General features: G+C 43.9%; 2 protein-coding genes across 2 annotated transcripts; one reads left to right on the top strand and one right to left on the bottom strand.

Moving 5' to 3' along the window:
- The first annotated feature begins 10,321 nt into the window (after positions 1-10,321).
- Positions 10,322-18,891, top strand: LOC125543539 (zinc finger CCCH domain-containing protein 4). Its single transcript, XM_048706914.2, has 14 exons — positions 10,322-10,594; positions 11,408-11,594; positions 11,868-12,041; positions 12,149-12,296; positions 12,966-13,277; positions 13,830-13,976; positions 14,061-14,241; positions 14,639-14,922; positions 15,019-15,135; positions 15,564-15,708; positions 16,642-16,907; positions 17,016-17,207; positions 17,679-18,206; positions 18,354-18,891. The coding sequence occupies exons 1-14, from the start codon at positions 10,462-10,464 to the stop codon at positions 18,564-18,566; spliced, it is 3,027 nt and encodes a 1,008-aa protein (XP_048562871.2). The 5' UTR covers positions 10,322-10,461; the 3' UTR covers positions 18,567-18,891.
- A 974-nt stretch (positions 18,892-19,865) lies between these two features.
- Positions 19,866-25,005, bottom strand: PRL1 (pleiotropic regulatory locus 1). The gene is made up of 17 exons (XM_048706915.2): positions 24,773-25,005; positions 24,652-24,676; positions 24,452-24,551; positions 24,155-24,236; positions 24,006-24,065; positions 23,763-23,844; positions 23,352-23,444; positions 22,792-22,855; positions 22,585-22,670; positions 22,406-22,507; positions 22,240-22,323; positions 21,905-21,965; positions 21,758-21,824; positions 21,577-21,654; positions 20,717-20,781; positions 20,556-20,633; positions 19,866-20,340 (listed from the first exon to the last, which is right to left on the bottom strand). The coding sequence occupies exons 1-17, from the start codon at positions 24,910-24,912 to the stop codon at positions 20,168-20,170; spliced, it is 1,440 nt and encodes a 479-aa protein (XP_048562872.1). The 5' UTR covers positions 24,913-25,005; the 3' UTR covers positions 19,866-20,167.
- Positions 25,006-25,058: the final 53 nt, after the last annotated feature.

The raw sequence follows: 25,058 nt of genomic DNA, 5'->3' as shown, positions 1-25,058 counted from the left end.
GAGAAGGCTTTTGATATGCTAAGCCATGATACTATTATTCAAGTCCTTCAGGCTAAAGGTTTTGGACACAAATGGATACAATGGATTAAGATGATTTATGGTTCTGGTTTTTCTTCAGTCCTGCTCAATGGGATCCCTGGCAAACAATTTCTCTGTAAAAAAAGGTGTGAGACAAGGAGATCCTCTCTCTCCATTGATATTTGTCATTGTTGCTGATATTCTACAGTCAATGCTTAATGAAGTCATGCGCAATTCTATTATCAGCTCACCATTAAGGCACACCTCAAGCCCAGACTTCCCTGTTATTCAGTATGCAGATGACACCATTCTGCTGGCTCAGGCAGACATTAGACAAGCTCAACAAATCAAACATTTACTCAACTTTTATGCTGAATACACTGGGCTCAAGATTAACTACTCTAAATCCACTTTGATATCCATCAACACTCCTCCTGAGAAGATGCAACAGTTATCCACTCAGCTGGGTTGTAATATTGGTACTCTCCCTCACAAATACCTTGGTCTGCCCCTCTGCACTGCCAAACCAAGAATTGAAGATTTTGTGCCTCTGCTAAAGAGAATTGAAACCAGACTGTTAGGCTGCTCCATCTTGCTTTCCTCTGGTGACAAACTTACTCTCATTAAGTCAGTGTTCACCAGTATGCCTACTTTCTTCATGTGCACACTCATGATTCCTAAGACTATGATCAAGCAAATCAACTCCTACCTCATGAACTGTTTCTGGAGGAAGTATGCTATTCGGGACAGAGGTGTTGCACTTATATCATTGGAACAAGTCTGCAAGCCTAAATCACATGGAGGGCTAGGTGTTCTTGACTTGCACACCCATAATAAAACGATGATGATGAAGTCCTTATACAAGTTCTTCAATAGAGATGACATTCCATGGGTGAATATTATCTGGGAGTCTTATTATCAACACTCTTTGCCCAATGAGAGAATGATTGGATCTTTCTGGTGGAAAGCAATACTCAAACTTCTTCCACTTTCAGGCTCCTTCATACTTGTAAAGCTGGGACTGGGGATACAATTAAGCTTTGGGCAGACAATTGGCAAAACACCCCTTTGCAAACACAATATCCAGAACTATTCTCTTTTGCAATCAACAAAGAAATCACACTTGGAAATGTTTACCAGCTTGATGACCTCAGCCAGTTGTTCCACCGTCCTTTATCCCTGGAAGCTTTTAATCAGTTCAATGTCATTGAAGGGATCATCATGAATAGATCAGACTCAGCTGAAAGAGACTACTGGTTTTCTAGTACTACCTCTACCAAGTTTTCATCTATGAAATTATACAAAGTGATCATGGGACCAAGCACAACTCACATCATTTTCAAGAAGCTCTGGAGTTCGGCGTGTAGACTCAGACATAAAATCTTCTTCTGGCTCCTTCTTCATGATAGGATCAGTACCAGAAACATGCTACACCGCAGAAGCATGTATCTCGAGAGTTACAATTGTGCCCTATGCGGGGATGGCACTGAGGAGACTTCTCCGCACCTTTTTTGGGATTGCCCATTTGCATGGACATGTTGGAATATTCTTACTCCCTCCAAAGTCAAAGGCATTTCTACATATGATGAAATACTTCTCACGCTGGATCAGCTGCCGACAAATATTGCTATGGAAATTGTGATTTTAGGTTGTTGGAGCATCTGGCTTACCAGGAATGATAAGATCTTTAGGCAGGCACCAATCCATCTAGGTACATGGAAATTCTACCTCAAGGAAAGTCTAGAGATCACTACTCTTAGAGCAAAGCATGAAAAGGCCACGATGATCAGTAATTGGATAGCTCTCTATTTGTAATATCTGCGATGTTTCATAAAACCGGCCTTGGTTGAGGGTCTAGGATGGACTTGTATTTTTTTTGTAAATTTATGATATATTAATGAAAATTACCGTAGAACGATTGTTCTACGGTTTCGGCTCAAAAAAAGCATGCTTGAAGATTTTCAGATGAAATAGAATGGCAACGTAATGTTTTGTCCATTAAAAAATATCTGGTGGTAAGAAAATGCCAAAAATCAATGCTCTCTGGTCACAGGGTCGGCGTGCTGCTATCTGCCTCATGTGGGGCTGATGGCGGAGTGGGTGAAGGGAAAGGCTGCGGCGCAGGAGGGGACATCGGCGACCACGGCTTTGAAGTTGGCGGCGGCGGCGGCTGTCACGCCGACGAAGAAGACGACTGGTTCTGCTAGCCGGGGGCTGTATAAGTCTCCGGTGGAGAGCAAGACCCCGGATCCTGCAGCGATTCTCCCGGCAAGGCTTGGGGGATGGTTCTCTTGGATAAAGAAGCTGATGGCATCGTTTTTGAGGAAGAGGATCAGGCTCACCCTATGGAATCCAAGTGGTCTGCGGTTGGGAAGGTATGCTCATCAAAACCTCTGAAAAAGTTTGCTCTTGAGCGTACTCTACTGCGAGCCTGGGGACTGCATAAGGAGGCAAAGTTTCGGGACATGGGATCCAACATATTTGTAGTCCACTTCGGATGTGAGGGAGATTGGAGGCACGTTCTTCAAAATGGACCATGGCAATTTGATTTCAACATGCTAATCATGAAAGATTACGAAGGGAAAGTGAGGCCGTCTGAGATGGTGTTCGACCGGATTGATATGTGGGTTAGGGTCAGTGATCTGCCTCCGGACAAAAGGACAGAAGTGTTTGGAAAGGCGCTAGGTAACTAGCTAGGATCAACTGTGAAGGTGGATACTGATAGAGATGGGATTGCTAGAGGCGAGAATATGCGTATCAGAGTTTCAATATCTGTTTTTGAGCCTCTGATCAGATGTTTCAATTTGAAGAAGTCGAAGGATGATACAGAAGGCGTTTGGTTTGATTTCCACTATGAAAAGATTCCTCATTTTTGCTTCGACTGGGGCAGGCTTGTGCATGTTGGTGGAGTGTGTGACCCTCTAGTGGACTCCTCGATTCAATGGGGAGAGTGGTTGCGTGCTTCGCCAGGAAGGAACATGACAGGGAAAGAGGGTTCGACTAGTGCAGCGGCTAGTAGTTCAAACAGTCAAACTAGCTCATTTGGAGCTGATCGTCCGAAGACCAGAGATATACCCACAAAGAGAAACCTAGCCAAAGACTTTGGGGGTTTTGCTGAGTACCACACTGGTGGGGGCTCAGGCAAAAACTCGGATACCATAGTGGATGAATTTGCTCCTAGTCGTTTCAGGGGTGACCTGAGGCAAGGGTTGGAGCTGAGGAGAGAAGATAGATTGCGTGACAAGCTGGTTGAGCAGAGTCACCAGAGGCACTGGCCTACTGGTCGCGACGCATATGAGGACAGATGGGAAAAAGGACATAATAGAGAGTATGCTGACGGCTATGGGGATGCTAGGGTTTCGGGCCACAGGGCGCCGGAGAAAGAAACAAGAAACGATGGACCCGTTATGCATGGGCGACCCGATATGCATGAGAATTATCCTATGCATGAGGATAGACAGAGGCGCAAGGGCTACTATGTCAGGAAGTATCGCAATGAGGGGGAGCCTCAGATTGGCGGCTCCTCTAGTTCGCATGCTGGATCTGATAGTCGCAAAAGTGGGACCAAGCAGGTATGGGTTGCAAAAGGGGATCAGGACAGGTATGCAGCTAATGATACTTTCGTTCGCGAGACAAGACGCAAAACAGCGTCCGTGTTTGACCGTATCTCAGAACACTACGATGAAGCGGCGGACCCCGCGAGACGGGGCCGCCGAGAGCAATGAATATCCTAGCCTAGAACTGTCGAGGACTGGGGTTGGACTCGACAGTAGGCGAACTCAGAGACCTGATTAGGTCATACAACCCAGCGGTGGTGTTTTTGTGTGAGACAAAGAAGAGAGCGCGGGCAATGGAGAAGATCAAGTGGAGTCTTGGTTGCAGAGATGGGGTTGCGGTTGATTGTTGTGGTAAAAGTGGGGGCATAACTCTTTGGTGGCGTGACAATGTTCAAGTTACTGTTAGACCCTGGTGTCAGTATTTTATTGATGCAACTGTTGTTTTTTACGGCAAGGCGTTCAGAATCACTGGATTCTACGGCGAGCCGCACACGGAGCTAAGAGAGAAATCTTGGGAGGCCCTTCGGTATCTGAGAAGACAAGATGACCAACCATGGATATGTCTTGGGGATTTCAATGAAGCGCTTCTCCTGACTGAACAACAAGGGGGTAATTTGCGAAGCTTTACACAAATGGACAAGTTCAGGGACTGCCTGGCTGATTGTGGTCTAGCTGACCTAGGCTTCTTTGGGTATCCTTATACTTGGGACAACAAAAGGGATGGCTCGGCTAACATCCAGGTTCACTTGGATAGGGCAGTGTGCAATGATGGCTTCCTTCAAATGTTTCCTGACACGACAGTTGAACATATAATTACAGAAGAGTCGAACCATAATGCAATTGTTGCTAGAGCTCAGGAGATGGCTCTTGATGCTAATTTGGGTACCCCAAGGAGGTTTATGTATGAAGAGATGTGGGCTAGACATGAGAGCTATGAAGCAATGGTCACCCCTGCATGGAATAATGCGGCCTCTGGGGAGCAGGGAGCGATGAGGATGGGTGAAAAGCTACAAGTGATGACTGCTGAAATTCAACACTGGGGCCGGACGGTCTTTGGGTCGGTCCGGCGTCAAATAAAAAAGTTGAAGCTAGATCTTGAAGATGTTAAACAAAGGGCTCTTGTCTCTGGTACCTCACTAGAGGTGCGGGATTTGGAGGGTCAGCTCCAAGAACTGTACGAGCATGAGGAGATTATGTACAAGCAACGCTCTCGTGTAGGGTGGCTGCATGAAGGGGATCAAAATACAAGGTATTTTCAGAATCAAGCTACGCATCGGAAGAGGAAGAACACTGTCCGTGCTCTGAAACGGACGGATGGCAGCAGGTGTACTACTGATGTGGAGCTGAGGGCTATGGCTGCGGCCTTCTATGCCAACCTGTCTAGCTCAGAGGGCTCATCGGGAGCTGACGCGGTTCTAGGGCTGATGGAGGAAGTGGTTACTACTGAGATGAACACTAAGCTGACTGCGCCAATAACTGATGAGGAGATTGAGTGTGCTCTTTTCCAGATGGGAGCTACCAAAGCCCCGGGGCCAGACGGCTTGCCCGCTATGTTCTATCAGAGACACTGGTCTTTGCAGAAAGGAGATGTTTGTGCTGCTGTTCATGACTTCCTTGCGGGTGGTGCAACCCTGGAGACCTTTAATGATACTGTCATTGTCATGATCCCCAAGGTGAGTTCTCCGGAGTTGTTAACCTAGTTTCGTCCTATTAGCCTATGTAACGTGCTTTATAAGATTGCAGCGAAGGTGTTGGCAAATCGGCTTAACGGTATTTTACCGGTCATGATTTCTGAGGAGCAAAGCATGTTTGTCCCGGGGAGGCTTATCATGGACAATGTCTTAGTGGCGTATGAATGTGTACATGCAATCAGAGACCGGAAGAGGAAAAAACCTCTTTGTGCTGTAAAGTTAGACATGATGAAAGCGTATGATCATGTGGAGTGGACCTTCTTGGAACAAGTTATGCAGAAGTTTGGTTTTGACCAGGTTTGGGTTGACATGATCATGAGGTGTGTTCGTACCGCCAGATTTTCTGTTAAGCTCAATGGGGGTCTCTCTGATCTATTTTTGCCATCAAGAGGGCTTAGGCAGGGGGACCCTTTGTCTCCCTACCTCTTTCTTTTCTGTGTTGAAGGTTTTTCTGTACTGTTGAAGAAAGCTCAACAGGAAAGGAGGATTAGAGGAGTGTCATTTGGGAGCACTGCCCCCCATGTGACTCACCTGTTATTTGCGGATGACAACATTGTTTTCTTGGAGGGATCACATGATAATTTGGAGACTCTTAGAGATATCCTTCAGTGCTATGAGTAAGCTTCTGGGCAACGGGTCAACTTACAAAAGTCATCTATCTTCTTTGGTAAAGGATGTGCTGAGAATAAAAAGGCCATGTTAAAGGGGATCATTGGTATTACATCTGAAGCACTCAGTGAGAAGTATTTGGGCCTACCAACTGTGGTGGGAAGATCAAAAGATGGTACTTTCAAGCCTGTGAGGGAGAGTGCTCGGGGCAAGGTCTTGGGATGGAAAGGACAAGGGCTCTCGAAAGCGGCCAAAGAAGTTCTTGCGAAGTCTGGGCTGCAAGCTACACCAACTTTCACCATGAGTTGTTTTCAACTCTCAAAGAAAATGTGTCAGAACCTGACTACGATCTCTTCTAACTTCTGGTGGGGGTCAACTCATGGTGAGAACAAAGTTCATTGGGTAGCATGGGACAAGATGTGTCTTCCAAAATGAGATGGTGGCATGGGCTTCAGGAATTTTGAGGCTTTCAACCAAGCTTTGTTAGCTAAGAAAGCATGGAGGCTTCTGCAAGAGCTTGACTCGCTCGTCACCAGGCTTCTACGAGCATGATACTATAAGGATTCCTCTATCATGCAGGCTACGTGCCCCTCAAACGGATCATACACCTTTCGGAGTATCCTTTTTTGTCGTGACTTGTTGAAAGAGGGGCTGGTTTGGCGTGTTGGAGATGGGGCTGATATCTTAATTCACCATGATAACTGGATTCCTCGAAAGGGTTCCATGCGGCCACTAGGACAAATATTCATGCATGGAATCACTAGGGTGGCGGACCTGCTCTCGGAAGGTGGTGATGGCTGGGATCATGCAACTATTGATGCAATGTTTTCTGCTGATGATGTTGAGGATATTAAGCAAATTCCGGTGGCTGGCATGGGGCTCATGATCTCCTAGCTTGGAACTTTACAAAATCTGGGGAGTTCACCGTTTGTTCTGCCTACCATCTTGCTATGAGTATACGGCGTGCGAAAGCTGGCCGACCAGGAGGTTCGTCGTCGGTACACACTCACAGGAATTGGCTGACTTTGTGGAATACCCATGTCTCAAATAAAGTTAAAATTCATGTATGGAGACTTCTGTCTAATGGGCTGGCCACTTGGTCAGGGTTGCATCGCCGGCGCATTAAGCCGGGCGTTTTCTGCGCGGCGTGTGGGAGGGAAGAGACACTGGTCCACCGCTTCCGGGGCTGTCCACACTCGAAGGTTTTCTGGCAAGAACTAGCTAAGAAGAGGAGCATTCATGCTTTGGTCCCGCATGAAGTGATTGAATCAAACCATGCACTGGGACGGTGGCTTCGGTCCTGGATAGGTGAGGCGCAGGAGGAGCAGAAAGAGATGTTTTTTCAGGGAGCTTATGGTCTGTGGCTGGCTAGCAATGCTACGAGGGATGGCGTCCGGATCCAAGATGCAATTGAGGTTGCTGCGTCGGTCTCCCGCTTCATGGACGAGTGGAGTAATGCGGTGCCAAAGAAGCTTCAGTCCTCATCAGCGCCTCCTGTGGACAGTGGTGTCCGCCGGAGCAAGGATGGACCAAGGCGAATGTGGATGGAGCGGTGGGCAGGAGCTCGGGTGATGGAGGTGGCGGGGTTGTCTTTCGCGACCACGCAGGAGCCTTTCATGGTGCCCTCGCTCATCTCTTTCCTCAAGTGACAAAACATGAAGTGGCAGAGCTTATGGCATGTCGAAAAGCCTTGCAGGTTGGGTGGGAACTTCACTTTCAGAGGCTACATGTGGAGATGGACAGCAAAGAGGCCGTGTGCATGATCAACGACGCGAAGAGAAACCTTTCGATGGTGGGCACTATTGTGGAGGACATTAAGTCACTAATGTGTTGCTGGCAGGATTGCAAGGTTACTTGGAGAAGAAGATCAGCAAATAAGGCTGCTCACACCCTAGCTAGACTAGCTGTAGGTGATGGAGTGTGTATGGTTTGGCGGTCGTCACCTCCGGATTGTATTCTAAGTGTAATCATGGATGAAGTCTCGGACTTTGCTTAAATAAAGTAGATGCTTACCCAAAAAAAATCTTGTTTTCTTCTTTGCACATGTTGAAATATTTATGTTTCCTCCCAAAAAGTTTAGGGATAAAATTTGGGTCTAAAAGTTTTTGTATTTTCCCCACATTTGGAAAAATAAAATTGGCGCTTGGGGACAAATGCTCCCTAGAGCCGAACTGATTTTTTGTAACTTGAGTGCATAATTTTAGAGTTGGGGTACAACTACCCTTGACAAAATATGACCCCCCCTATAAGTCCATGGATAGGACCCAATCACCCCTCATTTGTCCACCATTGCAACCACACTTTCATTTTAAAACCCCCATTTTCGTACTACTCCATGCAATGCCCATTATATCTAGGTAATCATAATGCATGAAGCAAACTACTCTAATCCTACTCATCGTCGGAGATATCAAATACCCCATTACCGAGGCCACTAGCGATGCTCCGGGGCCTCCTCGTCCTCGTCCGTGAAGAGAAGCTTCCGCTCCACATCAGCGAGGTAGGTAAGGCGGCGGTTCTCCACCATCTTCTGCTCATACTGGACCGAGTCTAGGTTCTCGGCTATGAGTTTGCAATCGGCGACCAACGTCACATACGAGGCATTCCCCGCTTGCTCGACCACCCCATCACACCTCCGCCCAAAATCGTCGGGCTCAACCTCCATGCCGCCTCATCCTCGTCTTCCGGCACCTCGACCTCTCACTGCGCCTGCGCCTCGTCCTTCTCTGCACGCTAATCAACGTGTTTGCCTTCGTCTTGTGGTGTGCCTCAGTGGCACGGCATTCCTCGACGGCACACATCTCCCACACGATCTCCGCCCGGCCCTAGGACGTTAGCATTTTGTAGCAGGATTATCTTCTCTCTGACCATGGCAGTCAGGGAGGCCCAAGCAGAAGGGGAAAGAGATTGGTGATTCGGTGGCGGCGCAGGCGCGAAGAAAAGGAGGGAAATGTGGACGACCAGGGTTTGCCCTCGCCGTTTGGTTAAATAAATAGTCGGGTTCTTGCCAGAGTGGCACCATGAATGCAGTCACCAAACCAGTGACCTCCTCCGACGGATCAAAGCTTTTTCGTGCGGGTCTCACATGTTGATCCGACGTGATGGACGTGTCCGAGAGTCCCTCTATCCACCCCACATATGGACCGGATATGAATGGTGATGTACATCCCAAACAAGGCGATCAAGGAGGTGACTAGGGATCCCTTGCGCGTCGCCGGTGACGCCGCCGGTTCCCTCTCTCTCCGTCGGCCGCTCCGGCGGCGGGAGGGAGGGGAAACCTCAGGTCTGTTCACTAGGTGGGTGTGTGGTAGGGTTAGGGTTGAGAGAGACGCTGCCGAGGCCGTTGCGGTGGTGTCGCGTCGAAATAAGTTTCTCCGGGCTCCGTTCGCGGTCAGGCGAGGCTTTTGCCTTCGTCCAGGAGCCAGCGGTGTTGGGATCCCCGGATCTCGTCGAGGTCGCGGGCTATGGTGGTTGGAGGTCCATCGGCACTGGCCGTTTGGATCCTCAGATGGGCGATGGAGGCAGGGAGACGAAGACCCTTCTTCTTCCTTGTTGGTATGATTTGCTGCTGCTGTTCTTCTCCTTCCTCTGCACTGATGCTGGTGGGAGATCCTGCTTTGTCCGGGCGGATGACCCGGCCGCGGTGCTGGACCGGTCGGATGACTCGAGTTCTCTTCCTTCCGGAAGGGACACTTTTCGCGGTACTCAAAGCCAAAGATGGCGACGGCTGTTGCAGGTGTGTTGGATTGATGTTCATGCCCTCTCAGCGCTGGTGTCAAGAAAGGAGGAAGCAACGTGGCGGCAATTGTACCGTTGTCGAAGATGATGACCTGTTTGCGACTGGTTGCAGATCTTTCTGCTGCAGGGGTCTTCTCTTAAGATTCAGGGACGATAACACAGGGCTCCGGAGATCTTCTTGTATTATGGTTGTCTTAGGGTACTCTAGGTGTTCATGGTCCTTCATGTTTGCTTTTCAGTGTGCTTGTAAGGGTCAACTACTTTGTACTGATTCATGATATGAATGAAAAATTCTAAAAAAAAAACATATGGGGCTTGGTTTGCGGGTCTTAGTTAGGCGAAAAAATACCATAGGTGAATATATCTAGAGAATATGATTGGATGGCCGGCTGGACCGGACTCGTGGGCGGGAGCTGCGGAACACCTGCAACCGTTGTTTTCCGATAATCCACGATTGAATACAGGTTGTTCACCGTTCACCCAGTCAACAGAAGTTGACCCCCCCTGTCCCGCTTGACAGTGTCCTTCTCGTGCGGACTTCTCGTGCTCGCCAGCTGTGGAAAATATCGCGATGGGTCAACAGAGGTCGTGTGCAGGAGACACGACCCAGGCGTGGACCTGGTGTTGGTGCACCGCGGAATCACGCGCCGCCCCCGTGCTCTCCTCGGGGCCGGTCCATGCGCCGTGCCGCTGCCTCCGGACTTGTCGTGTCTTCAAAAGGGAAACTCAACCCCCCACTACTGGTACGGAGGGCGGGCGCGAGCCTTGCAGTGCAAGAAGGGAAGGCAGCGCCGCCCGCCGCCGTCTCTCTCTCGAGGAGGAGGGGAGACCTCCCCGCCGCCTCCGTCATGCAGGGCGTCGAGCAGGAGGACGCGCCGCGGCGGCGGCGGCCGCCGGTCGCCACGGAGGCTCTCCGCGACAGGATCGTCGAGAAGGTCAAGGAGAACCGCGTCACCCTGATCGTTGGGGACACCGGATGCGGTAACAATCGAGTCGCTTTTCCTTCGACATACGTTCCTTCCTGCCTCGATCGCTCGCATTTGGGTGATTCGATTTTTTTGGTGGCATTTGGGGTTTGGGGGAGGTTTATCCCTTTTTTTAACCGAAAACCACGGATTTTTGGCCTGGATTTCCGCAAATTCCCTTGTTTGCTTCCTGCCGCTCTGTTTGTTCATCTGCTTTTTCCGGCCTTTTTTTTGCATCTACTGTTTAATGGGGTTTTGGGTCTATCGTGGGTGGCGGCATTGGGGGTTTGTTGGAGCAGGGGTTTCTGCCAGATTGGGAACTGCGTGTTTCAACTCTGATTGGATGGCGGCATTGGGGATCTCTGCCTTGCTTTCTCCCTTTTTAGGGGAAAGGGCAAGAGATGGACGACGGAGGAAGGGTTTTTGGGAGAGTGGTGGTTCTTGAATTTTTCTCCCGAACTTTTCTTCCTTTTACTTATTTTGATTTCTTCTGAGTTCTGACGCGAGTGTGGATCTACCTTCTAATAACCAATCTTCTGGATTTGGGGTTTTACTAAAAAAAGGCTCGCAATTTAGATCTGTTATATTCATCGCTACCTTTTCGGAGACTCTTCTTTTCTGAATTTCCTTGCATTTTTATGTAACAGCTTTTGTTTGGTTTTAGGCTTTTCTGAATGCACGCATGCTCATCCGACATACAATGGAGGAATGATGTAGAAATCATACTTCTGTATGATTGGACTATGTTACTCGCATACATTATCCTGCTTTAGGATGTTAACTTTATTTTTAGTCACACTAATGGATTTAACCCGTTAAATTGCTGTAGGAAAGAGCTCCATGGTTCCCCAGTTCCTCCTAGAAGGAAATTTGGAACCAATTATGTGCACACAGCCAAGGAGGTTTGCTGTAGTAGCTATTGCTCAAATGGTGGCTGAATCTCGCAACTGTCAGGTTGGAGAAGAGGTTGGATATCATATTGGTCACTCCAATGTGTCAAATCTCAATTCAAAAAGGTAATTTCTCACTGAATTCGCGAGCCAATGGCTCCTTAGTCCCTGATATTAGGCAGATGAATGAATCGTTATATTCATTTTCTTCTTCATTCTGCATTCTCCATGGGCATTACTGCGCAGGATATCCACATTTAGTGTATTTTCAGTGCTTGCCTACTTAACTCCTTCCAGTATATGTAGCATTATATTTAATTGATGTATCTTGCACACCTGAACCTCATGATTTTCTCACCAGTTCGTTGATTTTGTGATATATCATTTGTGCTATATCAGGTCAAAAATTGTTTTCAAAACAGCTGGTGTTGTACTGGAGCAAATGCGTGATAAGGGCCTTGCTGCATTGAAATATAAGGTTATTATTCTTGATGAAATACATGAAAGGTCTGTCGAATCTGATCTTGTACTTGCTTGTGTTAAGCAGTTCATGATGAAAAAAAATGACTTAAGGTAAGAACTCTGATAACATGCATTGGCACATTTCATTTCTGTCCACCTTACAAAATTATCTTACTTCCTTCTTATTGCTAAGATATGTCATGTCACTCTTGACATAGGTTGGTTTTAATGTCTGCTACTGCTGATATCACAAGATACAAGGAATACTTTAGAGATCTTGGAAGGGGTGAAAGGGTTGAAGTGATTGCCATTCCAACCAGTCCTCGTACGCGCATTTTTCAGAGAGAAGTCCTATACCTTGAGCAGGTATGTATTGTAGCTGACTTCAGCGTTTAACTGGGCTCTCAATGTTTGGCTTACTAATATACCATGAAATGTCGATATTATCTTACCTAAATTTCTTCTGGAAGTTTAATAATGTACCTTCTAGTATCTACAGTGCCTTGTTACTGAAGATGCTGCAGTTTGTTTCCTATTTGCTCTTGTCTTATACCCCCTCCGTCCGGAAATACTTGTCATACATCCCCTTTTATTCATTTTGATGACAAGTATTTCCGGACGGAGGGGGTATTTAGGAATGGAGGGAGTATATGTATGTACATTGGATTTTACAAAAGGAGTATTATTTAACGAATGTAGCATTGCATCATTCTCATTAATGAATTATGTTACAATTGTGAGTTATTTAATTAGATTGGGTTCATTTAACTATTATTAGAATTTGGGTTAAATCCTTACCCCCTCCCCTCCATTGAAGACCCCCTGTCTGACATGCAGGCCACCTTGTGTCTGACATGTTAATCTATGCCCTAGTGGCTTAAGGGTTTGATCTCTTTGTAAGGGCGTAAGAGCTTTCGCCTTGAAATTGTCACCTTCCATTGTCTAGTTTGTGATTTGCCTTATTTGATACGATCAGTACTTTACATGGATCTCTTCTAGTCTGTTATTTACTGTTGTCACCTGATGCAATGTCAGATTGCTGATATTCTCAAGATGAATTCTGAATCACTTTCAACAAAGTATTGCTCTGGGGAGGATGCTGACGCTGATGCTGGTCTAAACTCGGACGTGTATCAACTTATCCACGAGTTACTGTTGCACATACACCGAAGTGATCCAGACCTTGAAAATAGCATTTTGGTTTTCCTTCCTACATACTATGCATTGGAGCAGCAGTGGATCCGTCTGTCATCTGTTAGATCAGTTTTCAAGGTGCACATTCTTCATCGCAGCATTGACACTGATGAAGCACTTCAAACTATGAAGGTCTCAAAGTCTTGCCGAAAGGTATTCGTTGTTTTATTGCAATTACCTTGGTTCAGTTAAACATTTTTTTACCTGTTAAGATAATCTCGCAAGTTATGTGGTGCCAGTAGTGGGACATGGTGACAAAATTGAAATATTATGCAGATGGTGTACTTGTGGAGTTGTTTCCTATATATATCACTATCATTATTTGCTTATTCTTAATTTTATTCATCTTGTAACATGATGACTTTGATTGGCTGTGTCCGTTCACAGTATATGTGGCCCACCGAAGTGCCCCCTCCACTCCATTGCCAGAAAAAGTTCTGTGTTTCCACGTCTGAAAACAAATGAGTTCAGCTTATTTTTCTCTCCACCACTCCCCTTGCACGTTTTAGTGACCAGGGCACAATTCCAACTTATCGGTATAGCTGTAGGCCTGGGATTTGATCCTTGGCCCTAGTAACCATAAATGTTGCAATTAAACAATAATGTGTAGGTAAAACTTAGCATGGATGTATGCATGCTTACATGATTGGAACAATTTCATCTTGTCAACCGATTTCTCTGAGTCGTTTGTACTTCACATTGCAGGTTATACTGGCGACAAACATTGCCGAATCATCTGTCACTATTCCTGGAGTGGCTTATGTTATTGATTCCTGTAGATCATTGCAAGTCTATTGGGATCCAATCAGGAAAACAGACTCAGCTGGGCTTGTATGGGCTTCCAAGTCTCAGGTTAATCTCACAAATATACTGGTGTTATCCATTTTAAAAACTTACTTTAACCCTGACGCTTACAACTACTTTAACCTCTTCTAGGCTGAGCAGCGGAAAGGCAGAACAGGCCGAACCTGTGATGGTCAAATTTATCGCTTGGTAACTGGACCATTTTACAACAGTTTAGATGATCATGAACATCCTGCCATTTTAAGGTTATCGTTAAGAGAGCAAGTGCTCATGGTTTGCTGTGCAGAGTCAAGAGCTATGAATGATCCTAATGGTATTTGTTTTACTGAAATTCAACTAATACTGGTTGATGTTTCTTCTCACATGACCAGTTTCTGTTATATAAATATTTATATATTTGGTTGTCCACATGTTAGTCACTGCACCATCTGTCCTTAAGTGCCTATTTTTTTACACTTTGCACAGCCTTAAGTTTGACCATTTAATTCCATAACACTATTCTGTCAACTTATAGAAAAATCACCAAATTCTTCTATGTATATTAGCGATCCAAGGTTTAAAAGTTCTGACTACATGCATTTGAAAACAAACTTTATCTGGGTATATGTGGGTGGGGGGGGGGGGGGGGGGGGGTATATACTGCATTTCTTGTTATTTGGCTTAGATTAAGCATTAAGGTAATATTCTCACTAACAGTTCACTTTTTCCAGTCGTGCTGCAAAAAGTTCTCGACCCTCCAAATTTGGATGTTATTCAAGATGCACTAGACTCACTTGTTCAAATCCATGCATTGGTTAAGCCAACTTCTCCTAGAGGGCGTTATGAGCCCACTTTTTATGGCTGTTTGCTCAATAGCTTGCCATTATCGTTTGATGCTTCTGTTCTTGCCCTGAAATTTGCGGAGATTGGCTTTCTCCATGAAGGAATTCTAATAGGCATTATGTTGGACATCCAACCACTTCCTATCCTGCAACCTTTTGGCTATCAAGCATTGGTATGTTTCAGTTGCCTCTTGCAAAATGCTTAGATCCCTGTGTTGTATTTTAGTTATATATTATATTATATATGTATCCAACTGCCTGTTTTCCAGTGTAAGATGTTTAGAGACAATTACTTCGACGAGGATAGCAACCTGAAAATTGGCAAGAAGGAAGCTACATTAATTGGAAACCTTTGTGCATTCCAATTTTGGCAGCGAATGTTTAAGGTACGCCTTCACTTTTTCTAGTAATCACTGTGCATATTTTCAGGACCTGTTGCATCTGATAGTTGGTTATTAGTAGTAAGTTTCAAAACCCACATTATGTTAAACATTTACTGTTTTGTTTTGAGAATTGTGCAATTGTCTTGCCCATGAACTAAAACTCTTCCATAGCTTGCTTCGATGTGCAAATGCTGTTTGTACGTTCTTAAAAAAGTACTACATTTACTAATGCATTGCTCATTTCTTTTTCCAAGATTCCATCAACAGCGACACAGTTTACTCTCTCAGGCCCATTCCCAGTGAATGACTGTTGCTAGAAAGCTACGGTCTTGGCCTTCGTGAGAATGATTATTGATGAATCAAAATGCACTTATCATGGTCTTCTGTTTGAAACATTAGTTACTTTATCACTACATTTTCATATGTTTCAGGACAAGTATCGTCAAGAGTATCTGAAAATGGTGGCGGACGCACAAGAGCCAACAGCATATCATGCCTTTATCTCTAAACAGGAAGAAGTGTGGTGTGAATTTCATAACCTCTTGCCAGCAGCACTCAACAATATCTCTGAAATTTGTAAGTTCTTCCTACTTGTGATAAAAAAAAGATAAAATGAATGTTGTGCTCATCTATGAGTTACTCTCACTATATGCATAATTTGATCACACATTGTTCATGTTTGTAGTGTTTGTTGGGCACATTTTTCACACTTATTATGTACCGATGTTTGGATAAAATTCCTATTCTATTCTTGTTCATGAATCTAATTGATAGATCAGATGTTGTTTTTCACAATCCATTCAGTATCACCGGGATGGAAAAGTCATCTTGTTGAATTTACAAAGTCAAAATTTTATGTCATCGCAATTACATCCTGATAAAATAAAATGAATAATCCGATTATGGAAGCCAATACTATTGCATTTATTGCTACTGCACAATTCACTGTAGTTTGATCGCACATTGTTCATGTTTGTAGTGTGTGCCCTGGGTACATTTTTCACACTTATTATGTATCATTATAAATGAGATGTTTGGATAAAATTCCTATTATATTCTTGTTGATGAATCGAATTAATAGATCGGATGAAGTTATTCACAATGTCGATCCTATTCAGTATCACCGCAATGGAAAAGTCATCTTGTTAATTTACAGAAATCAAAATTTTATATCATCGTGATTACATCCTGACAAAATAAAATGAATAATTCGATTATGGAAGCCAATACTATTGCATTTATTGCTACTGCACTATTCACTGTATTTTACTGCTTTATTACTTTGAATATATGTAAAGATTCTCAGCCAAATGATGAATTCAAATCAAACCTGAATTATTACTTCTTTTAAATCATTGAACAAATGAACTATGTACGTAAAATATAGAAATGGTAGCCTAGTGGGTTATGCAGAAGTTCCTTCCAAAAAAAAATCTGTATGATGAACTTGTACCAAAATTGAAATAATGTAAGCAATACTGATATTGGTTAACTCTTTCTTTTCAACAGACGATGATGTTATGTGCACACTGCACCGTTTTAGGCCTAGTTTTCTTGTGGAAATCGATCCTCCTAAGTACCTTCTGCCTTCTGAATTCCACCATGTGTGTCTTCACCATAAAGTACTAGAGCCAGAGGATATGAATTCACTCTCCCTGGAATCTGAGAGTTCCCACTTGGGTTCACAGAGGAAGTGTGCTGCAACCCCTTATGTTTCTGCAACTGATTTTGGGGTCACTCTCACTGTTGTCGTACTGAAGGCGCTTATTAAGGAGGTGTGTTGTAACTTCATGCTTCGTCAAAATTTCCTTATTCAATAGAAAAATTAGTATAAATATTTATTCACCATGTTGCAAACATAATGATTCTTGGTTGGCTTCCAGATGAAGACACAACTTGCAGAGGACAATGTAGTTTCTTGTAGGGAACGAGTTAGTGGTTATGCTCAACAAACCGTTGAAAGTGAGATGTGTGTGTTCTTTATACGTGGATCCTGTACTCGAGGCAACACATGCCCTTTTTCTCATTCCTCTCGTGCCCCCAAACCAGTATGCAAGTTCTTCCTTACATTACAGGTACCATATTTTCAGCAGTTTGTTTTTCCCATTTTCTTTTGGTCATGTCACTAACGTTCCAGCTTATAATTGGTAGGGTTATGTTATTAGTATTGCAGTGTGTGTGTGTGTGTGTGTGTGTGTGTGTGTGTGTGTTTGTGTGTGTGTCTGTCTAGCGAGTTTAATGTTTTGACATACTATTACTGTATGAAGTAATTCAAGGAAATTCATTGGTGAGACTATGAACAAAATAGTGATTTAACTGGTAAATGAATTTTTTAGAACACAGTAAATGCCATTAACAACAGTTCGATAGTATGCCAGCTTGAAGCTCATTAAAAAATTATTTATTGAGCTTGCCTGTGTTTATTTAACTGCACGTCTATTTTAAAAATTATCTATTGAGCTGCCCGAGTTTAATGTTTTGACTACTAGTACTATTATTCATTGAGCTGTAATCTTTTTATCTGATGTGCTATTCCTTATGATCAGGGTTGTAGAAATGGTAGCTCTTGTTCATTTTCACATGATTGTGGCTCCTCGAACTTGAAAACTTCATCTATTACATCTGGAATATGCTCTCAAGAAGACATGCCTACCGCAGTATGTTGTGCGAAGTTGCTGCCTGCAGGTGGAGATGGGCATGTTCTTATCATGAATGACAAAAATCTGCAGTTCTCCTATAAAATTTGCCACTATTATGACCCCACTAAGATAGTTACATGTACACCTGGTCTGCATTCAGTGGAATCTGATTCAGTGACAAACGGCATCATGATACTCCAGAATGTGGCTGATCCTTGTCGTCTGATTCTTGGTGGTGAACGTAAACTACCCGTTCCTTGGGCAAAGTTACAGCGGGTTTTCTGGTTTGCTGATTTTGATTCTGATGAATCAATGAATGAGAGAGTTCTCCTGCAGAAATTCTTTGAGCATATTGCCATCAAGACCTTGTCAGAGACATTGCCCAATTTGCAGGTTGTCTTGATCATGAACAACACAAAATTTGTTCACTTACAGGTATGCCAATTTCTTAGAAGCAAAATATACAGCTAAAAACTACTGTTGTGCCTGATTAATGATAGATATTTTCTTATTTGCTTGTACCTTTTGCCTGAATAACTTAATCCAGGTTATCTGAGTATGACCTTGCTGCCATTTTTACAGGCTGAAAGATTGGCAAGGGAATGCTTCTATTTTCTGCGTGAATCATTTATGTTCGATGAAGGGACTCTGGGATGGTTTTCGGACGCCCCAAGTTATCCAAATGGGATGCAAGTATCAGCACCAGTCGCTTACGTTTTCAACATGCATCCTCCTACTGGCATTCAGTTTGGTGACTATCAAACAGAGCTACGCAAAGCCTTACGGAGAGCCTAGTTAGGCCAGTAGAGGTTTCTCAGATGTGAATAGCTAGGTCGAATCATTTTACGAGCTGTAATTTTTTTGCTATGGTCAGATCAGACTACGAGTGCCATCTCAAGTGAACCCACGCTCGCTAGGAATTCTTATTGGTGGAGATAGAGTAGGCCCTGCTGCAGTGACTAATGTTGGTTTCAGCTAACTGCTTTAACTTTATTCTCGTTAGGTTGAGAACTGAAGTGTTGATGGGTAAACCTTGATATCCCTTTTTTGGGGTAAACCTTGATATCCCTTTTTTGGGGTAAACCTTGATATCTTGAGAAGGTCAGATGTTGGTTTGGAATTGTTTTTCGCCTTTTGAAATTTGAAAGTAATCTAGTACATTGCATCGCTGCAAAAAAAGATTCCCGTCATACTCGTGTGGAAAGTTTGAACTATGTGGAGAAGAAGTGGGTTTTTAGAGAAAACTGGATGTATTAACTATCACATTTTGGTGCCGGAATACACATATGCCCAGCCATGGGATTCCCTTGCATCCAAAGTTGACACCTCAATACCTCATTGTAGTAACTTAGCAACCTATTCCCAATTTGCCTTTCCGCCAATAGCAAATTATTTTTGGGCTGTTTGGCTTGCGCCTGAGCTGGCCCTGCCAATCCGGGCCATGCCAAATAATTGGCGCAGGATTTGGCCGCCCCCGTCTCATCAAAAAGATGGCGTGGAAATGAACTAGCGAACGCGAGGAGGGCTGGGCTCACCAAAGTTTCTGTGTCCATGCAAACAGCTTCCCAAGGGCAGTCAACGCCAATATTTTGGACGGGCACTCCAGGGTACCGGACTGATAGCCTGAGCGAGAAGATAGCATCCATTTTTATGAATCAGGTTCATGATTCCCAGGTTCGTGGCAAGATAAAATGCATTCAGCACTGAATGGATTTGCTTCCGGCCTTTGCTGTGATCACCTCTCCTCTATAGCCACGGATTTATGACACACCAGCCACCATGGTTATACTATCCCCAGATAAACCCATCAGCATTAGCTTTCAGTAGTCCTCGTTTCTCCATGAACTACAGATTTTGACTAATTGCAGGTTTCTACATCCAGATACACATCAAGCCTTCCAGTCGTATTGCAACCAACTTGTCAGCTTGAATCAAACAATGCTTAGGCAGCAGCAAAAAGAAAAAAGAAAAATAGTCCAACTCATCGCGAATAACTGCACCAGCAGCAACCGAAGAGCTTTCAGCATGGAATAATACATCATCCACGTTAAGCTTTTCGCAAGCCTCAATAATGATGTTAGGTGAAAAAAATCATACTGTTGAACCTAGCCTGAAGCATTAGCAAGATCTCAATCTTACAGAGAACCTGTAGTGACTTACAAACACCACTACAGCTGCAGAAATTCAATTTTGATAGATCACAAAAATTCCCAATGCATAGAACAAAATATATTTGAACTAGAAAACATGCTTCAGATTCAGCAATAAATACTAGAACACCATCTGTATTATACAACAGGGACGTTAGGGCTTGAACACCGCCATAAAGGAGGTGAACACTCAACCAAAGGGTAGAATTTGGGTGGTCGAAACAAATCTTGTAACTTATGTGGCAATCAATATCTCCGGATGTCTTTTGGTGGCTTGAAGTTGACAGGGTGGGTTTCTGGTGTTGCTGTTAAATCTTCTTTCCACATCTTTATTGTTTTATCTGCCTCGCATGTCACAAGCCTTGATCCACTATTATCATAAGAAAGGGCATATATACATGCTTCACTCTCCAATGATCCTGAAATTCAAGACAACATGGATGCAGATAATCAGTGATTCCAGCTGTAAACAAACATCAAGGTTAGACCAGTTTTGCCAGTGTCACTAGCATTTCTGATACATCATTATTCAGAACCCCTCATAAGAGGAAAAACTTCATAAAAAATCGAAATGGCCGAGCTGAATATCACTTGTGAGCCTGTCAACCAATGCGGAATGCGTAGTAGTACGTACCAGGCTGGACAATAGTCTGTTCTTGCTGAAAATTGTGGCCGCTCTTCCAATCCCAAAACCACATGCTTCCATTATCCCCTGCAAAATCTTACTACACTTGAGAAAGCATGATGGGGAGCCCAAAAGGTTGGAAGAATATGGCACTCTGTCAATGCATTTACCTGCAGTTGCCAGGACACCATCCTCATTAACAGCCATTGCATTTAGAATTGTTTTTTGCTGGGACCTGAAGGTGATAACAGATGAGAAGTTTAGTGCGTGAGGATGTTGGACTGAGCAAAAAAATCACATCCAGATGTTGAAATCGTGACTAGAGGGGCAATGCAATATATTGGATTATGAAAGATGAATGCAACTTATGCCAAACTGTGTGAGTTCTCCGTTTGCACTTTGTAGTAGCAATACTAGTGGCATTGTCAGGAATCAATGTTGAGCAGGATGAGACCAAGACACCGGATGGTCATTATCTAGGGCAAGTAGCATGTTTTGATATTACAGAATAACAATAATATACTTTTGAAATTGCTAAAACAAATACTCCCTTCGATCCATATTAATTGTCGCAGCTCTAGTACAACTTTAGTAGTACAAAGTTGTACTAAAGCTGCGACAATTAATTTGGATCAGAGAGAGTAGCACAAATGCCTCGAAAGTTTTCCATAACTCTGAGATAAGAGGAACTTGACTTTGGTAATGTCCATAGGTAGATCTAGGGCATTAGAATTCAAACTTACAATAAGAACACCAGCAAATTCATACCCATTAATCAACCATTTGAATGCACACAAATGAAGACAAAAAAGACATCCTGGTCAGCATAGATGGCGCGCACTCATTTACCAAAGAAGGTTATAAAGCAGACCTAAAATGTATTTTGATTACAAATGATGGAATCATGGAATCTGAGTTGCATTGACATATAGTGCTGTACTTAATTGTTTCAAATTACAGTTAGCTAAATAACAAACTGTGTCACTTATAGACAAGGTGAAAAAGTATGGATACAAATAAGTGAACTCACAGCATGTTGTGCAGAAATTCGCCTTTGGGCAGACTCCACTTTTTTATGTTGTCGGCAGATGCTGAAGCAAATGATTTCCTACATAAGAGAAGTTACTGTAAAGGTTCCAGCAATGTACATAATGGAAAATATGGATCCATGGGTACCAAATAATTTAAAAAATGAATCCCTGGGTACTAACTCTTTTGGATGTAGTGCCATGGCCCGAACAGACTTCTTATGGTGTGTAAGAGTACACATAGTTTTCCCTGGAGAAACAAACAACTGTAACGGATACAGATAAACGGAACCATTTGGTGGACAATGTCAAGTTTAATAGTTGAATTACCAGCTACAAGATCCCAGAACTTGATAGTTGTATCATGTGAGCCAGTGACAACTTGTGGATCCTGAGAAAGAAAGAAAAAAGGTAATTAACAGTAGCTACCACAATAGACAAGAAAATACTATCACAAGCAAGCTCCAAGCCTAGTCCAAATAATAACATGGTGAACAAATCAAAGGTTTTATGCATGTATTCTTTAACTGCTTTTTATTTAACTTTAAGAAGACTAAGAATCAGAAGACTCCAATTAGAAACTTGAGACGCCAATAGATGAAGAGTATTGAAGCAGCAAAACTCGGTATTTCAGTGAGTTGCGACAAGTAAAGATGCTTTCTTACCGTTGGCCGAGCAAACACTGAACAAACTGTGTTATCATGTCCAGTTAAAGCAGAAACATGAGCCTTTGTTCGGATATCCCACACCTGTGCATGGAACAAGAACAGCTTAGTGCATAGTGTGCTGCCAAATTTTGCATAATGTGCACGGTAAGGAGTAATTTCTTACCCTGCAAACTGAATCTCGACCACCTGTCAGCAAGACATCAATTGTTGGATGGAGAGCTAAGCAGTAAACCCCACTCAGATGCCCATGATAAGACCGAATAACCTTTACAGAGAATACAGACAAAATATCAAGAATGCCGATATGCCACATGCTAAACACGAGTAAATAATAAAACAGACCTTATTTTGTTCAAGATCCCAACATTTTACTTGTTTGTCATCACCAGCAGAAAATAAATATGTGTGCCGCTGACTGACAGCAAGTCCTACATAAATGCACATTACACCCCTCAGTTACAAACTTTCAGATTGAGGCAAAAGCAAAAGAAATCTGAAAGGGGGCTGAGTGCCTGAAGGCCCTGCAATCCAAAACCAAGAACAACTTACCACGGACTTGTTCAATATGACCAGTTAGTGTCAGCTTCAACATTCCTGATGCCAGGTCCCATATCTACACAACCCAGTTGTCAGAAGATCAATCAATGAACTACACAGGAAAGTAGTATGACATGTTGGGCAGTTGGATTGCTAGCTTAATGTACAATTGCAAAATAAGGGAAGAGGGAGATAGTTTAGTGACCCTTATAGTAGCGGTTGGCCTTGCACAAAGCAAAAAAATGCAAATGGAAGATTGATGTCAAAATAAAACCCACCAGAAGCATAAACAGATAATAAATTGTACATGCACTATTTTCTGTTTCTCATGAGAATTCGCCAACAGAATAGCAATATAATTATTATATTAGTTCAAACAAGATTCCGGAAACTGGGAATAACTGCATCATGCAAATAGAAGTATAAAACATTAGAAAAGTGAGGACACCTGTAAACAAGCCTCTGAGCCACTAACAGTGCCAATGCATGTTATGATATAACTAGTTGCACGCATACATGAATTCAACTTAATTTCCAAATTCCAAGACAGGAGTGCAGGCTGTAGGGCTCACCTTTATTGTTCTATCAGCAGAACCAGTACAGAACCATTCATTGCCTGGATCAAATGCTATAGATCGCACCCAGCCCAAGTGGCCACTGATAACCTGCATACGTTTAGAACTACCATCAACAATAATTCTGGAAAAGAAATGATGTAATTTATCACTTAGTGAGAACCAAGATGCTCCCATAGACCAGTTTAATTCCAACCAAATATGCAGAAGAACATGAGAGGGTTTAACGATTTTAACCAGTTTAAATATTCACAGATGGATAGTAGAATTGCATGGATGCTCAAAAGGTCAAAATAAATCTTTTTTCCAGTCCAAATACGGCACCGATATGCCAAGAACCTGTCCCTGGGGTGCCAAACAAGCTATAACACACAATATGGAAGTGACACTTGAATGAAAGATAATTACCCGATAGTTCTTCCAGGGAGCATGCCATACAGGTTTAGGCCATCTACTTGGCAACCTTTCCATCAGTGCAGATGTCGAGAATCTAAAAGACATATCAAGACATGAGCAATTTAAAGTAACAGCCAGGAACTGCACGTTACAAATATTTCACAGTTGACACACTTGATAGAATATCAGAAATAATATGGAAGCCATGTTGTATGATGACCAGACAGCCATAGAGGGAAATGCAAGTGAACAAACCTATCAGATGACCCAGGAATCGACAATACGGTTGTATTTTTGCCAGGCACTGCAGATTCACTGATGAAAAATCAAAGAGGAAACTTCAGTAGCAATAAAAAGGAACATCAACATATTAACAACAGACAAGAGAACATGGATGCACTTACGGTGCTTTAGGAAGCATAAGCGGTGCAGGGATAATGGCATTACTAGTGCCTTCCCTAGGAGCATCTTTTGTGTCTTGTGTGCCTGACAAAGATAATTTTTATCATCCTGTAAACAATCTACAATGAAATTCGCTAGAATTTCAGCCGTTATTCCTGTTCTTGAAATCCCCATTGTTTCTTTTGCCTAGCGGTCATTACTAACGAGCATCAAAAGTCCTGATATAGCTAGTGAATTTCTGTTGTTCAATTTGAAAAGCGGCAGGGACTTCTCATTCAAGAAGGGCAGCAAAAAAATACCTAGAAGCGCTAACGCATTGGAAGGAGCGGCGGCGCCCTTCCCCTGCGCTCGGCCCTGGTCGGTCGGCAGGTTCTTGACCGCGCCGTACTCCGCATTCACCTGCGAGAAACCACCCGACCACCAAATTCTCAGGGCCGCCGCTTATGTGCAGACAAAGGTAGGAACATAACCAGTAGAGAGCCGAGACGAGGCCACGAACCTTGCAGCTGACGCGAATCCGTTTGCTGCCGCGAGATAGAGAGCAAGCGAAGAGAAGAGGTTAGCACAAGTGGGCTAGGGTTTGGGGGGGTTAAGGAAGGGGGGCGAGCGAGCTGGCTTACCTCTCGGCGTCGGGAGCGAAGGGGAGGGAGTGGGTGGGCGCGAAGAGGTCGAGGGAGCGTCTCAGCGACTTGAGACTCAGCTTCTTCAACGACTGCGGCTCTACCGGCTCGCCGCCCGCTGATGCCGCCGCCATCGCCATAGCCGCCGCCCGCCGATCTCCGAGCTACTACACCCTTCTCCTTTCTTGTCCCGGTACTGGAGGCGGTTCACAATGTGGGCCTGGATAAGAAACGAGCTGGGCTCACCCCCAAACAACGACCATATTCCTGGGCCTAACCGGGCCGT

Source organism: Triticum urartu, chromosome 3A, assembly GCF_056163025.1.
Source record: "Triticum urartu cultivar PI428250 chromosome 3A, HENAU_Tu73, whole genome shotgun sequence".
Lineage (NCBI taxonomy): Eukaryota > Viridiplantae > Streptophyta > Magnoliopsida > Poales > Poaceae > Triticum > Triticum urartu.
Note: the sequence above shows the minus strand (reverse complement) of the source record. Positions and strands in the feature narration are given on the sequence as shown.